The following is a 17,364-nucleotide window of genomic DNA, read 5'->3' as shown; positions in this document are numbered from 1 at the left end:
GCCATAAAAGTAATAATAATAATAAGAAGAAGGAACGCTCGGTGTTTGCGGAAGTAAACATGGATGCTAATGATGGAGCATAGCTTACGATTTTAAAGTTGTTGTCCGACCGCAGCCAGCATATTAATAACTTAACCCTCATTATCGTCCGCCATTGTTGTTGTTATTCTTCCTACTCGCTCGTATTAGGGCGCAGAATAGTGACGTTGGTCGAGTATCAGTGACGTTCAGGTTGTGCTGGCCGTTCTGGCCTGTGTTGTTCAGACGTCATGAAAATATCACATTCAGGTCGCATTGAGGCAAAAAACGGAAAAAATAAAATAAAATAAAAATCAGAATTGGGTCACTTCTGGCAGCTGTGTGATCACATCCTTAGTCACGTGGAAACCATAAACTTTGACATATTTTTACTAGGATTTTATGTTACAGACCATGAGGTGAAAATGATACATGGTTTTATTTGTTTTCACAGTTAACAAAATATGTAAAAAGTAGTTATCCAATATCAATACTTTAAAGGTCAAGTATGTAGCTTTTATGAAAAAATATGTTGCTGTCATGACAGTTTGTTATGAGACACATAATCTATGAAAAGATTAATGTCCTCTACCCAATTTCTGTGCAGCCTGAAGAAATGCGTAGCTCTTGACAAAAAGCAACCAATCAGAGCCAGGAGTAGGGCGTTAGCGCCGGTCGATGCGCTAATGGCAGAAGAACAACTTACCATTTATACAAATTCAAAAATACTTTGTTGATTCCAAAGGAAAATTAAACGTTGTAACTCACCAATACAATTTTTCAAAGAGTTATCGTCAACAGTGATGGCTATTGGCAGGAAAGATCGCTTGTAGCGGTATCTGTCGTCACCGGATGCTAACTAGCCTTAGCATTTACAAGAGGTTCTGTTGGCGGGGAGAAGAAGTATCATTGCAGTGTTTTCTATAAATTTTATGTCAATAAAATTTTTATTTTATTGACAATTCTTTACTGACATGTAAAGACATGAGCAAGGAAAACAAATTTATGTTTTTCTTGTATTGTAGTCTTAGCGCTGTTAATAAACATTGTGTATGCATTTCTAAATGTGTTAAAGGTGGAGAAACAACTTACAATTACAAGAAAACCATTTATACCAGTGACCATGCTAAGTAGAATTAGCATTCATGACAGGCTGTGCTGGGTTGAGCAGCGTCACACACAGGGAGAAGGAAGAGAAGCTTGATTTTTTCATAGATTATTTGACACATACCCTATGGTCACAACGTAGTGACAGTTTTAACAAATATGTAAAAAAAAAAACAAAAAAAAAAAACCTATATAAATATAAAATGTATATGATTTTATATTTATATTTTTTTTTTTATAAAAGTGGCATACTGCAGCTTTAAGGAATAACAATTTGCTGCAATGACAGCAGGCATGTTTCTCCCAACTTCTTCTCAAAATAGCTCAGAAGAACATTATTTGTCATTTATGGCCACAAGATTCCTCTTTTGATTTACACCAGTACTTTGAGTAGGCCATTTTAACACATGGATTTAAATCAGCGGTCTCCATTTTCAGCTCTCAGAAGCATCTTTGTATGTTGAATTAAATAGTTGAATTATCTCTCTAGAATGCTATCAGGTGTGGAAAAGGCTGATTCAGATGTTTCGGGACCATTAACAGGTTATATTTACTTAAGAAACTTATTGGAAAAAATTACCTTTTGGAGTAATTTTTTTACTACGCTGTACTTTTTACTTTTTCTTGAGTAGCTTTGTTATAAAATATCCCTACTTTACTGAGTAACCTAGCTGAAGGAAAGTTGTTTTGACCAAACACAGACTCACACCTGAGTCTGTATAACTAACTATATTATTAGGGTTTTTTTTTTATTAAAAATTTTTAATCTAATTTTTTTTCAAATTAGAAACTAATTTGAAAAAAATTCTTTTGTGTAATTTTTTTTTATTTTGTAATTAATCATGTTACTTATATGAATCATTTACATTCTAGTCCTTCAAATACCCAAATTTTTACATGGCTTTATATCTTGGTCCATCTGATGATGTAATTGTAAATATGAAATGATTGATAATTTGATCAGTTACTCAATACTTGAGTCGAGTTTTTACCAAATACTTGTTTAGTAATTTCTTGGATGGCTACTTTTTACTTTTATCTGAGTAAAAAGATGTTGAAGTACTGCTACTCTTACTTGAATATAGTTTTTGGGTTCATGTAAACCAAAAAATTCAGTTTTGATATCTAAACTTGTATTATTGATTTTCCCACCTTATTTATTGATCTCTACAGGTTACCATGTTGTCTGATTTTATGATTTATACTTCACTAGGTTTGCAGTTATTTCTCTTTTAGATGGTTTAACAGCTTTACTACAAACTTTGGTTGTAATTTAACAATAAATGAATTAATCTGTTCCGTTAAAAAATATCAGTGAACAAAAACAAAGTCTTTTTGCTAATTATGTGTTTTCCAAAACTACTGGTTCCTCCTGAATTTACACAGGGGAATCAGAAGGGGTTAAGTAAAAATGAATGTCATAAATGTTTAGTTTATCAGTAAAAAAAAAAAAAAAAAGTTAAAACCATAATTCACTTATCATGAGTTAATCTGTCACATATTTCTAATAAAGTACACTTTAATTTTTTTTATACTTTTAAAAGGCAGTGTAGGTTTTAAATATGTGTTCAAATATGCAATCATGACAATTGATCTGCTTATAAATTGCTGAAACATAAACACAACACCTTCTTTTAGGCACTAACAAAGACTGAGATTGTGATGTTTTTGCTGGATTACAGGAGGAATATAGAATAGTACAATAAAATAAATTCATAAAGTTTTACAGCAATATAGACTCACTTGTCTCAACCTGCTGTTGCAAAAAAGAAACTTTTATTTCTTCACTGCACTTTTTTAGAAGCAGCAGTGGGAAATTAATTAATCCAATAAAAACAATGAGAAGTTTCAGGTTTTAAAGCATAAATAAGAAGTGTTAAGCTCAAAATCTTTTTTTTCTATTGGAATCTTAAAATTGATTAGATCTGAAACACGATCAAATGGATTAGCTGACAACTAACTCTGATTTCTGGAAAATGCCTCCAAGAAGTTTGCCTACAAATTCTGGTTTATAGTCTATAAAACGGCTTAAATGGAAACAAAAGGTTGAAAACGAACAAATATATTTTCTCTCATCTCACGCAGATTCAAAACTCTGACTGTAAAAAGATGTTCATCCAAAATTTGTTTTCCTTTGTGTACCTTATAAATGTTCTATAAATATATGCAGTACAGATCAAAAGTTTGGACACACCTTTTCATTCAAAGAGTTTTCTTTATTTTCATGACTGAAAATCGTAGATTCACACTGAAGGCATCAAAACTATGTATTAACACATGGGGAATTATATACTTAGCAAAAATGTGTGAAACAACAGAAAATATATCATATTCTAGCTTCTTCAAAGTAGCCACCTTTTGCTTTGATTTCTGCTTCGCACACTCTTGGCATTCTCTTGATGAGCTTTAAGAGGTAGTCACCTGAAATGGTCTTCCAACAGTCTTGAAGGAGTTCCCAGAGATGCTTAGCACTTATTGGCCCTTTTGCCTTCACTCTGCGGTCCAGCTCACCCCAAACCATCTCGATTGGGTTCAGGCCCGATGACTGTGGAGGCCAGGTCATCTGGCGTAGCACCCCATCACTCTCCTTCTTGGTCAAATAGCCCTTACACAGCCTGGAGGTGTGTTTGGGGTCATTGTCCTGTTGAAAAATAAATGATGGTCCAACTAAACGCAAACCGGATGAAATAGCATGCCGCTGCAAGATGCTGTGGTAGCCATGCTGGTTCAGTATGCCTTCAATTTTGAATAAATCCCCAACAGTGTCACCAGCAAAGCACCCCCACACCATCACACCTCCTCCTCCATGCTTCACGGTGGGAACCAGGCATGTAGAGTCCATCCGTTCACCTTTTCTGCGTCACACAAAGACACGGTGGTTGGAACCAAAGATCTCAAATTTGGACTCATCAGACCAATGTCCATTCCTTGTGTTCTTTAGCCCAAACCAGTCTCTTCTGCTTGTTGCCTGTCCTTAGCACTGGTTTCCTAGCAGCTATTCTACCATGAAGGCCTGATTCACACAGTCTCCTCTTAACAGTTGTTCTAGAGATGTGTCTGCTGCTAGAACTCTGTGTGGCATTGACCTGGTCTCTAATCTGAGCTGCTGTTAACCTGTGATTTCTGAGGCTGGTGACTCGGATGAACTTATCCTCCGCAGCAGAGGTGACTCTTGGTCTTCCTTTCCTGGGGCAGTCCTCATGTGAGCCAGTTTCTTTGTAGCGCTTGATGGTTTTTACGACTGCACTTGGGGACACTTTCAAAGTTTTCCCAAGTTTTTGGACTGACTGACCTTCATTTCTTAAAGTACTGATGGCTACTCGTTTTTATTTACTTAGCTGCTTTTTTCTTGCCATAATACAAATTCTAACAGTCTATTCAGTAGGACTATCAGCTGTGTATCCACCTGACTTCAGCACAACACAACTGACGGTCCCAACCCCATTTATAAGGCAAGAAATCCCACTTATTAACCTGACAGGGCACACCTCTGAAGTGAAAACCATTTCAGGTGACTACCTCTTGAAGCTCATCAAGAGAATGCAGAGTGTGTGCAAAGCAGTAATCATAGCAAAAGATTGCCACAAACTTTCCCAGCTGGGTCAGTTTGCTGTTTGGGAACCGTTGAAGGTTTGTTCCCAAAGGAAGTGCTCTCGTCCTGAGAGGCACTCTGGTCCAAGTCCTTTCCAGGAAGGTAATGGTCAAACAGTTTCTTCATACCTGTTGTGACCAGGTAACCAAGTCCCCAACCGACTGGAAAAATTAAGGGGTAAGGCATCGCTGAAATACTAAAAATCCTTGTCCGACACAAAGCTGCGTTTCACTGAACTGTTTAGATCTTGACTGACGATGAACTGAGTTACATGCATTTAAAGTCTCATAGACTTTCATGAATGACCTCACTGGTGCAAGGTCTTGCTTCTGATCGTTGCTATGGAAACAATCACATCAGTTCTGCATGACTCAACCTATAGATGAAATGACTAAATATTTAAATGATGTCATATTTTTTAAATACAATTACATAAAGAGATCGACAATAGATTTTTATATGATTGAATTGTTTCATTTGTAGTTTTCTGTATCAGCTGTGGTTTAAATTTTCTTAACCCAATTATCCATTATTATTTTTTAACACAATCCTTTGGTAAGCTAGCTGTACCAAACTATGGTCAAGGGGACCCCAGTTTGAGAAAGATTGGTTTGAGCAAATCTAATCTACTATTATCCGACACTTTGATCGCTCTGATTTAAGGGGATAAAGCAGATGAGATTAACAATAATTTCCCAAAATGAAAAAAAGAAATTAAATGATCTATGCGGTTTGTCTTCAAGCAGCGAAAAGGTGCATAGACCTTGCAGTCATAGTGATATAGCCTATAATTTATTAAATGATAACGAAAAACCTACTTTGAAATATATATTTCAGGGCTATCAGCATTAATACATGCGATTAATGTATATATATATATATGTGTATCTAGAGATATATCTGTAAAAACATAATTTCAGGTATAAAACCACGTCTTTTTTGATTCAACAACAAAAACAAGCTACATGATGCTGAATGCCAGTTGCACTTGAGGTAAAAGCATTCATAAAACAAACCTTATGTAAGAAGCTGCACTGAATGATTATGTTACATTAAGATAAAATGGATATGATGGAAGAATATAGCATGCTTTTATCCTAATTAGAGTCTGATTGAAATCCAGACAGTGGATGATTGTATAATTACACTAAAAAAATAATTAGCTCATATTTCAAAAATGAATGCAAGCTAATTTCTATTGTCTGCCTTGGAGCACTGAGGCTGTGCATGTCAGAGATGTTTCCATTGTAACCAGAATCCTCAAAATATTCCAGGTTTGACAGGTTGCATCGCGTCTGCCTCCTCATCTCCGACTGCTTTATTTTTAGTCTGCTTCCCTCTTCCCCATCACAACAAAAAGGCCATCTTCCCTATTAGTTGCTGTACATTTAAAAAGGAGTTTTCCTTGTTTAGGTTTTCCTGCCGTTTTGAAATCTTCAAATAACTGTGAACTCTGACAACCTGAAACTTTCATCTTTAGCTGGTGTTATTCAAGAAAGTCAGGTCAGTTTCATCATAAGATTTTTAAAAAATGAATTTGACCATGACTGCTGGTAAAGTGGATGCAGAAACATTAACATGAAGAGTATTAAATAATAATAAAATCAGTGAAGGTTACAGTTTCCCTGCATATAAAATTAATTTTTAAATCTTATTTTCTTTTCTCCTGAAAACAGTGTGGATACTGAAATACAAAATAATCTCTGGAGTATCATTAATGCATTATTCTGGCAATGCAACACCAATGCATCACTTTTATGGCTTCAGTAGACATAAAGTATTGGATCACAAGCAAATAATGAGACATTCTTTTTGCCCCATCTCTAACATTTCCTACTTTGTTCAGAAAATATTGCGGTGCTAAAATATTATATTCACAGAAATAATTTGATTTATTTAGTAGCACAACGTATTCAGGGTTTCACCAGTCCAAATTTAAAAATTTTAAAGACCTGTATCACATCAGAAACGGACAAATCCATCCATCCATCTTCTTCCGCTTGCAGGGTCGGGTCGCGGGGGTAGCAGCTTCAGAAGGGAGGTCCAGACTTCCCTTTCCCCAGCCACTTCTTCCAGCTCCTCCGGAGGAATCCCAAGGCGTTCCCAGGCCAGCCGAGAGACATAGTCCCTCCAGCGTGTCCTGGGTCTTCCCCGGGGCCTCCTCCCGGTGGGACGTGCCCGGAACACCTCACAAGGGAGGCGTCCAGGAGGCATCCTGACCAGATGCCCGAGCCACCTCGACTGGCTCCTCTCGACGTGAAGGAGCAGCGGCTCTACTCTGAGTCCCCCCCGGATGACTGAGCGTCTCACCCTATCTCTAAGGGAGAGCCCAGCCACCCTATGGAGAAAACCCATTTCGGCCGCGATCTTGTTCTTTCGGTCATGACCCAAAGCTCATGACCATAGAAGAGGGTGGGAACGTAGATCGACCGGTAAATCGAGAGCTTCGCTTTTTGACTCAGCTCTCTTTTCACCACGACGGACCGGTACAGCGCCCGCTTGACGGCAGACGCTGCGCCAATCCGCCTGTCGATCTCCCGCTCCCTTCTTCCCCGATTCGTGAACAAGATCCCGAGATACTTGAACTCCTCCACTTGGGGCAGGACACCCCCCTGACCCGGAGAAGGCACTCTACACTTTTCCGGCTCAAGACCATGACCTCGGATTTGGAGGCACTGATCCTCATCCTGGCTGCAAACCGCTCTGCAAACCTACTTGATAAAACAACATATATATATAAAAACCATACAATTCATTCTGATTAAAAGAGACAAATGTATGAAGCCTGCCTGCAGCGTCAAACAACCACACGCCCAGGTAATTACCACCGGAACACCATTAACAATGCAGCCCTGCATAAAAACAGCACAACTTACTTAAGAGAATCACTCCTCAAAACCTACCACAGCCAGCAAACAGCGTGGGCCCAACACACACCTGGTCTCACACAGAAAATTAACACTTGGCCACCGCCCTCCCAGCTTCCCTTCCATTGAGGCTCAGGCTGTGGAGAGTGCGACACTTAATGGTGGCACCCGTTATACTCAGAAAAACAACTTTTTTAAATAAAAATTTGTGGAAAAAACCCCCAAAACAAACAAAAACAGTCCACAAGCATCCTCATTCCAAACACGTTCACTTTCATTTTTATCACTTGGTACATGTTCACATTATTTGACTGTTTTGAAGAATGATCAAATATATTTTGAATTTAACTGAAGATATGACATAATACAATATAAAATAAAATACAATGACTTAAATCTTATTGTATAGACTAAGTCATCAAATCGGTCTGTCAACTATGTTGCCTGTAGGGATTTTTTTAATGTCCACCAGGTGTCAGTATTCAGTGACAGTATGGTGGTATGACAGCTTAACTTTACACAAGTCTGAGCTTCCTGCAAATGATGAAGACCATCGACTCTTTAAGACACCAAGTTTCTTTTTATTGGCTTGTTCAGCACTTACCACGTTCTTGAAACATCTTTTTAATGTTTCATCAGCTTGAGCAGATGACAAATGTCTAGTTAGGGGGATGGATGCTTTCTCCAAAAGTGGACCAGGCTCCTCCAGCTCCACCAAATCTGGAAGTAACGGAATGCTGTTACTTTTGGTTGCTGCACCACCGTTACGCCCCCAAGGTCTAGGGATCCAGGGGCTGTAACATAAAAATGTCCAGAGAAAAAGGGGTTAGATAAAAATGTGATTTATTACCAAAAAAAAGGAGGTTTCACAGAACCAAGACACAATAAATTCAACCCAAATAATACAGGAGAGAATAATAATTAAAAAAACAAAACAAGGAGAACTAACAAACTAAAGAATATTAAGTGTAAATGAAATTACAGAGTGTCCAAACAAGTCAAGCCAAAGTAAACTCAAACCAACCCAAAAGAAAGAACAAAAGGGAGCACCAAAACGCCCAAACACAAGCTTCAAGCAAAAACAAAACTATTCAAAACTGCCCAAAGCAGTTACAAGTATCAGCGGTGGGGGAACAGCTTCACAAAACCTCTTCCTGATAGCTGCCCCACCAGAGGAATGATTTTTAGGAGCCTTTTATAAGGTACAGGTGGGCCTCATCAGCGTCTGATTGGCTTTGCTGATCCAATGGCGTTGCAGCTTCCAGGCAGCCAATCAGGAAGGTGTTCTGCAGCTGAACCTGCATAACAAAAAAGGAGCCTGCACAGCCTCAAGAGGCCAGGGGTCGTAACAACCACCCTCACTAGAAAATGTAGACATCAAAACAAAATCAGAATTGGAAATATCAGGGTCTTTGCGTGCCTGGGCACAGGTGACCACACAGGCTGGGTACAGCCCAGGGTCTGAAGAGTCTGGGGTTGTCTAATTTATCGAGTTAATGACCTCTTTGCTGTCGTTCTCTCCATCTTTAGTTGTTCATCAGACTTCCCATCAGCTGGTTCTGCCATCTTTTGAATCAGTCTCAGTGATGCACAGATATGAAGCAAACAAATGATGTCAGCAACTGTCTGTCCTTCAACAAGATCCTTCAATTAGTTTATTTTTTTTTTCCTTCAGCAGTTTGTGGCCGGTTTTTACTGTTTTTTTAAATTATTTGTACAGCTTCCATACTTGAAAAGGGATGGATAAATCGATGCAGACTTTTGTCAACAGGGTTTTACTCAAAAGACCAAGTGGTTTTCTTAATTTTATCCTCCGTCTATTTAATGTGTGTTGGGACATTTCATGACTGGTCCAGGTAAAAACCGGCTGCCTCTCCGCCCGTCTACAGATTCCTCCAGATCTGCACAAGTCGACCAGGATCTCTGATCAAGAGTCACCAAACTCCAGTCCTCTTTGTTTGGCTTTCTCTTCCGCTTCCCCCCCACATTGTCCGTCCCTGTTTTAGGTCCGTGTGGAACAAAATGAGCGCATATCTCCCCCCCCCCACCCCCCCCCTTTTCTTTTTCAGATTTGACTTCACAAGCGGTGTGTCTTATTTAAAGCACACAATGAAAAGTTACTAGAAAATATTCCAAATTTGTTTTCAAATGAAGAATAATTTTATAACCTCAGACGAAAATACAAATTCAAACTGTTCTTATTAAAGAAAATGGTTTACACTAAATATGAGAAACTGTATTCATGCTATTGTTGGAAATCAACATTAACAATATTCTGTACTTGACACTATTATTAGAGCTATTGCTAATATATCAATGAGTGTACTGCATTAATCAGGAAGTAAAATGAAGGTGTACTTATAAAATACATATAAACAAGATGAGATCATTTTGTGATGTTACTGGAAAAGGGCTGGGACTTATTACGTTTACACTTCTACCCACTCCTTTGAACGTTTGTGTTGTTGCACTGTTGTAATTTTATTGTAACGTGGCATGTTCAATAAAGTAAATAACCTCTGTGGGATTAGAGGAATGGCATATAATTGGTTTAAAAGTTACCTTTTCGGTAGACATCATTATGTAGCTATTAATCATAAAAATTGGGGAAATCAAACATGAAGTTTCCCAGGATTCAATTTTGGGACTGTTAGTTTTCATCATTTATATTAATGACTTTGTAAACTCTTCTAAAATCTGATCTAGCAACACTTCCCCTAGTTATATCAGAAAACTTGAAAGCTTTCAATAGAAGATAGTAAGAGGTGTGTGATGGTCCCAGAATATCAGTGTTGTTTTGTACAGCCCTGGCTGTGACATGGCCTGATATAAATATGTCTAAAAAATATCAGTTCAGTTAATTTCTGCTGTATTCACCCGTCCTGGAGTGTGTTTGTCGCTCCATCCTGTCTCAGTGGGGACTTGTGTCGTTCTGCACCAGCCAGCAGTGAACCCCTGTCGTTCTGTACAAACCAAGTGGAAACCTTTTATTTTTCCTGTGATAAGTTTGACATGGACTGTTGTAGATTTGTCTTTAAAAACTTAGCTCTGTAAAATACTTTGTTACTCTTTATTCTGACCACTTTGTGCTGCAGATCCCTTCCCTATTGGAATGTCAGTTCCAAAGCTCTATAGCCAGAATTTGCACATAACTTTACATTTTTATCTGTCTGAAGTCATCATCTTTATGTATTAAAGTCAGATGATCATATCAGTTGCTTGAGTAGCCTTTTAGGAAATATGTTTTATTAGAGAGTTAATTTTTACTTGTACTTGTTATATATGGTAGGTGTGATACTTCAACTTCCTAGTTAATATAAAGTATCCTGGTTCATCTTGGGTTGTGAATTGCAAATTGGTTAAGGCTATAAATGCCAAAGTATTCAGTATTGCTTAACTCTTGTCCCAATGCGAATAAACAATGAAGAAATAAAGATATATAATAATAACAAAAATAAGGTAGGATAATGTAAAGAAGGGTAAGTTTAATTTAATTTGTTCTGTGGTTTTGTATTTCTAATAATATGTTTTATTCTAAAAGTATTTTTATTTTACTTTGTTTCAATTTTGTTGAAAGTAAAGTAGAAAAATTAAATAATACTAAACAAACCATCAAATGTGTGTTAAAATAATGTTAGCTAGGATTGCATAAGGGGTGAAAATTCATTGAACTTTTGAAAGAATTGTATTTTTTAAAGTAAATAATCCTTACTCTTCATTGACTGATTCAACGTTTAAATTGATAAGACATATTAGATATTTGAATAAGAAAGTGTTTCATTTTTAAAGTTCGTCTTTGACAACAAGCCAGCAGGGGGAGCTATGATCAAGAAATGGACAGGTGACGTGTACTGAATTTTCTTTTTCTTGAGGTTTTGTTAAAGGGATCAAGGATGAAGTAACTGTGAAATATTTATAGATAAGCATTCTTGATGACTGTGTTGGATTGTGTAAATATGTTGAAGTACACATAAAGCAAACAAATTGCATCCATATGTGAGAAAATTACTGGGACCAGTACAGAGTCATTACTTCTAACACAGGTTACCTTTTACAGCCTGAATGTTTGTTTTTGCTGCTGCTCTACAATCTGCAGCAACAAAAAACAAAGAGTACATGAGATATCACATTAGGTAATACCTGCTGCAGTTTCTGTTCTAGACAATCCGGAAACTAGAATATATTGCCAGAATTTTCATAATACAATTGTCCATATTTAGTGGATGAACTGCAGTTTTTGTTGTCCTTATGGCTGGTGCTCATTTTTCTGACTAGGGTTAATATGAAGCAAAGGAAATCAGTTACTGATCCTTGTTTTTATTTTTGGTTATAAAGCAAATGTAACAACTGAACACAAAACAATATGGAAACACAAAGACTGGTTTGCTGTATTTTTTTTTCTCTGTGCCATGTATGAGAAGAGTTAATAGAATTGAGACAATTCATAAATTTTCTACACAATAAATAAAAATATGCATTCCAAAAACCCAGTGGCATTCCTCTTTAATTCTACATCTTATGTAATACAGAAAATATGCCACATAAATCATTGCAATCACAATTCTTATCTTTGAAAGAAACTAGGCTCACAGTGTCTAACTAATACATAGTTAACTTTAAACAACCCTTCATGTGTAAGATATGTGCTTCTCGTGTAAAATTATTCAGAACAACAGATTTTTGAACTACAGTTTTTGCTTATTTGACTAGCTGGCTCTCTGAGAGGACAGATATGTGGCCAGGGAGATGAGGCCACTAAGGATAGGTTCTCCAGTAAGAATGTTTATTTAATGATTATGTGTTTCAGTCCATCAAGCAGCCACAAGAAACAGATTCCTCACATAGCCGGAAAAATATTGCCTCACTCACATGGTGGCTGGAAAGCACATTAGCAAAATGCACCTCCAGAGTTGCACCTTCCGGTCAACGTTTGTCCATTTTGTAGCCCTTTGAGACCCGGGAAGTACTGGTAAACTGTCTAAAGATCCCTGATCGGAGGTCTTGCTCTCAGTGTATGGGCAGATAAAGGGATCCGGCTCGAAGACGATACGAAGAAAAGAGAGAAAGGGCTTTCCACCATTCGTCACAGTTATAAACGCCAACGCACAGTACATACCCTGAATGCCTCACACAGATCATTTGCAAGACCCAGTTAAAGGAACACTGAAAGTTTACTGGTAAGAATCTTTGTATATCTTATGTTAAAGAAAGGCCATGCTTTCAGAGATTACACAGTAACAATAAAAGATCTGCAGTAATGTCTATAATTTACTATAGGTGTAATATTAACTTGGCAGCTAATATTACCATTGGATCATGAATGAGTGCAATAAAGAAAGACAGCAGGAATGATGACCAGGACATGTAGCAAAGGGATGTTTAATGATTTCTTTGGACAATGAGGTGCACATGTCCATTGTTGTTATACAAATAGAACTGATTATGCAGTGCTGTATCAGCATTCCCAGTTCAACATCCTTTGCTTGATCATTTATGACTGACTCAAAGAAGAAGCAATACATGTTCCGAGTGTCACGCATTAACTGACCAGTAGGGGGAGAACCAGCTCTTAGAAACAATCTTTACCAACCTAAAGATGGAGGGACAAAGGTGCCAGAATTCTATTAAAACAACCTGAAATATGTGATAATGTAATTGAAATTGGTAATGCATAACCTAACTAAAGTATCTCTAGTTACATAAACATTTTAATATATCAAAAACTCTGTTTTAACAAACTGAATTTATTACAGAAAGCTTCTATGCTTATCTTATAGTCCTGTTTGCTACAATTTATTTGATTGGTCAGATTTACTAATTAAAATGAAATTGTGATCACACAAGATAGACAAGGTGATTGTTCTGTAGTTCTCTGCTGCACAGATTAAAGCAATCAGGTATTAGGATCTACTGCGGATGTGCAAGTAAAATGAGATAATGATGATTTAACTTCACTTAATGATTAATTCATATTTATTTTGATGTAAAATATTTCATTTATTTTAAACTTGTTTCAAGTAAACATTTAATTTTTAAGCAATCACATACTGCATAAGGTTAAACATTTTCAAAAAGAATCTATTAGGTGAATTGTAGCACTTTTGCCCCTCTGTACCTACATCTCTGAAGGATCATTTGCAAAGTCCAGCTCCAATCATAAAGTTCTCAAATTTATTGTTTTGAAAAAAAATATTCTAATTAAAATCTATAAGACATGACATGTCACATATGAAGAGGCAAAACACATGAAAAAACAAACAAATTGCAGCCAAACTTAAAACATTTAAATAAAAAATTAAATAAAGTGATAAAATGAAACAGAAATGAGAGTTGCTAACTTGACAGAGTAGAAATTTTCTTGCATTTCATACATTTGTTAAAATTACATGTTTATGTAATTTATATTAAAAATGAAAGTCAAAAAATACTTCAAATAACATTAAAACTTAAAGTAAAACAGTTGTACCTCACTTTGATTCTAAAAAAAAAAAAAAAAAAATAATAAAAAATAAAAATCATGATGCAACAAATAAGACAGACATGTCATTCGTTTTATTAAGACTGTACAAAACTGCACCACACTTGGGAGAGGGAGGAGCATCTCTTAGAGGAACAATTATTATGTCCAGATGCATAAGAAGTGTTTTCGAAAGGTTCAGAGCATTTGGCCAATTGTTTTAAGCTTATATAGCAAATATTCAATGTATAGTGGTTTTACTGTCAAGTGTTCAACCTGAGATTTTTCATTCCAACAGCACAGTTCACTTTTTTTGTCCTTCACATTAAGATAAACAATTTAAGAATGGACACCTGCAGCTTGCATTGGTCTGAATTAGATTATTGCTTTCCTATTTTGATTCCTTACCAGGAGCGAGCAACCCTCCCTCTGCCCTCCCCACCTCACGCTGCGGCTTGGTTGAATGGGAACGCCACATTGAGAGGTGAATGTCTTGGTCCCCCACATCCCATCGGGATGCAGTGAAAAGTTAGAATGATTAAGAAAACCAAAAAGGTGGCCGAACTTGATCTGTCGTGAACTGAAAGTGCGGTGACCAAGTCATAAGTTCATACATTCCACTATAGATGATTAAGCAGTCTTTCCATAAATCCCTTGCTCAAAAATCAACATAAGATTGGATATTGACTGACAGCTTCAGATGAATGTTTGTGAAAGGGAGGAACAAAGGAAAATGATGAAGTGAATGATTGCATCAAGCGCTAGTATATCATGACAGTAAATGTACTCGATTTATAAAAAACTAACTTGGTGCTTAACACTGACCTCTTTCTAACAATTATTCTGGTATACAGCATTTACAAAATTAACATTGTAATAGTGTGTTATTTATAATATTTGCTACTGCCTTCCTCTTGTTCTCTTCGGTTCAAACGCCATCTTGTATTCCTCACACAGTAAAGAGCTTGCGCCACACGCCAAGTACAAAGAGAGAACAGGAAGACTCTGTGGATAGTGAGTACACCTGCATGTGTGTCCTGAGTGTGTGTGGATGGTAGCTCAGCTCGTAAACCGCACAGCCACAATTTGCCGGTAGACTCAGCAGTGAGGGTTTTTATTTTTCTAGAACGTAAACTTCTGGGATACCAAGATTTTTCGGTTCACAAGGTACATGATGTCCTAATCCAAGATACTCACACAATTAAAGACAGTCTTGAAATATTTTAGGAGATAATTATAATATCAACAATAACAATGAGAACAATAGTATTAAACATCTGTGAAGGTTTTTCTGTCCCAAGGTGGCCAGATCACGACCTGGAATATTACAGTGCCCTGCGATCCTCGAGTCTTTTATCCATCAGCCGCGCTGCTAAAGCAGATCGGCGTCTGTGCATCCGTCATACGAGTGTGTATGTGTGTGTGTGTGTGTTCATCTCACAACTGTGTCTGTGTCAATGAGTATCTGAAAGCGAGTCAGGATTTTGTTTCATCATCATCAAATTTAAATTTCTCAGAGGCGGGTCTGGGCCTCGGGGACGTAGATTTCGATGCTGTCAGCACTTTCCGTGGCGGAGTTCTGTCGTACTGACGCCGCCTTTTTCGCTGCCATCAAACGCTTCCTGGCTTCCTGCCGCTGCTTGTCCACAGCAGAGTCCACGCTCCTGTCCTTCCCTGTTGACAGCCGCGGCTTGGACGGCTTCTTTGGCACAGATGATGGAAGCTGCTTGTTTTCATCCTGAGAAAATTATGTCACAGGTAGAGGAATGTGAGGGAAACTAAATGAAGACGCATTAAGTCATACTGATAATTAAGAGTTGAAAACAACGCAATCAGTAAAAATGTTGAACTTATTTAAGGTAGCAATTTGATGATTAACAATAACAATAGTACTAAACACTGTTCCCACTGTTATTTATCTAATGACTATGCATGTGTAATTGTTGTACATTACTCTGACAGAAATCACCTTCTTCTCCGGCTTCTCTGGAAGTTGCCAGTTGTTTGCTTTTAGTTGGTAGAGCTCATCGAATTTCATGCTGATGTCTTCTATCGAGAGCTGCAGCAGATCCCAGAAGCCTGCAAGGTCTTGTGCCGTTGGTCTTGGGTTGGCGTTCAAGTTCTATTTGTTGAAAAAAAAAAAAAAAAAAATTGTAATAAAATAAAAATCCATTTAAAATATTTTATTAGATCCGAAATTGAAGGAAATATTTGACTTTTCTTTGTTAATGCTAAACCAATAGATCAAGAGAAAACACATCCTCACCATGTGTAAAATAGGAATAGAAAACTTTGTTCTGATGAAAATACAAGTCATCAGGAATCATATCACACACAAAATGAAAGTTGATGGATCAGTTTACATTCATAGGGGCAATTACCAAATTTTAGAGTCACAAAACCTATAAATAAAAAATGGATGTAAATAACGCAGTATGTCTGTAATTATATATGCATGCAATTACAAAAATAAAACAAAAAGGAAAAAAGAAAACATGGTTCCACATGTCTCTCAAAACTGAAAGCTTAAGAGATGCTCGTCATTCACTTCATCTTTCTCCTCTATGCAGTCTGATAGACTATTGTTGCGCAGAGGACAGACGGTTTTCTTCATTAAAAACTGGAATAATTTATAAAAATATGGCCATTTATACACAGAACATTGACTGAATCAGCCCTTTTGCTTGATCAGGGAGTCGAGATGTTTGTGAGCATAAAGTTTGTCAGGTAAAAAGCTACTTCCTTCAATGCTACTTTTACCTCTTTATACATCATCCTTCAGTACAAAAGCACTGATATTTAGCCATAAAAATTTTAATTAACAGAAATTTATTTATTTTTTTCCCACGTGAGCCAAATGAACGAGTGACTGCAGTGAGCTACAAGTCTGACCAAACTGGCAAATAAATGGCAGAAGGCCGAGAATATCTACCTTGTAAATAGGGTAGCATTAATCTGCAGAGGAATACTGAGGATGTAATAAAACTACTCACCAGATTCTCGTTACAGAGGCCTCTGAACTGCTCAAACTTCTGTGAAATGAGAAGCTGAGCACTTCCTACTGCACTACGGATTGTCCCCAACACTGAAATAGGCAGAGACACACAACACTTCTTTACACGTCGCACAAGATGTAAAATTATGTGAGTGATGTTTGTTCGTCTTGTCACACTAAACAGCTTTTTTTACAAGCCCTTCATTCACTAATTCAGTAATTTTATTCCTTGTATTTACATGTAAATGGGAACTCATTACTGAACGTCTCAGAACAGAAACGATTTGAAAAACCTTTTACTGCTCATTGTCTTCCCTCATTTATTTTT

At 37.1% G+C, this 17,364-nt stretch overlaps 1 protein-coding gene across 2 annotated transcripts in view; it reads right to left on the bottom strand.

Moving 5' to 3' along the window:
* Positions 1-12,933: 12,933 nt before the first annotated feature.
* The window catches only part of dlgap4a (discs, large (Drosophila) homolog-associated protein 4a), a 31,048-nt gene continuing 26,617 nt past the window's right edge, over positions 12,934-17,364 (bottom strand). For both annotated transcript variants that reach the window (XM_044130635.1, XM_044130637.1), the window contains 3 exons: positions 17,035-17,126; positions 16,011-16,163; positions 12,934-15,779 (listed from right to left, as the gene is read on the bottom strand). In XM_044130635.1, the coding sequence (XP_043986570.1) occupies positions 15,555-15,779; positions 16,011-16,163; positions 17,035-17,126 (470 nt within the window). In that variant the 3' untranslated portion in view covers positions 12,934-15,554. The remainder of the gene's footprint in view (positions 15,780-16,010; positions 16,164-17,034; positions 17,127-17,364) is intronic.

This window comes from Gambusia affinis, linkage group LG01 (genome assembly GCF_019740435.1).
Source record: "Gambusia affinis linkage group LG01, SWU_Gaff_1.0, whole genome shotgun sequence".
NCBI classification, from domain to species: domain Eukaryota; kingdom Metazoa; phylum Chordata; class Actinopteri; order Cyprinodontiformes; family Poeciliidae; genus Gambusia; species Gambusia affinis.
The sequence above is the reverse complement of the archived record's forward strand: the minus strand, read 5'-3'. Positions and strand labels throughout refer to the sequence as shown.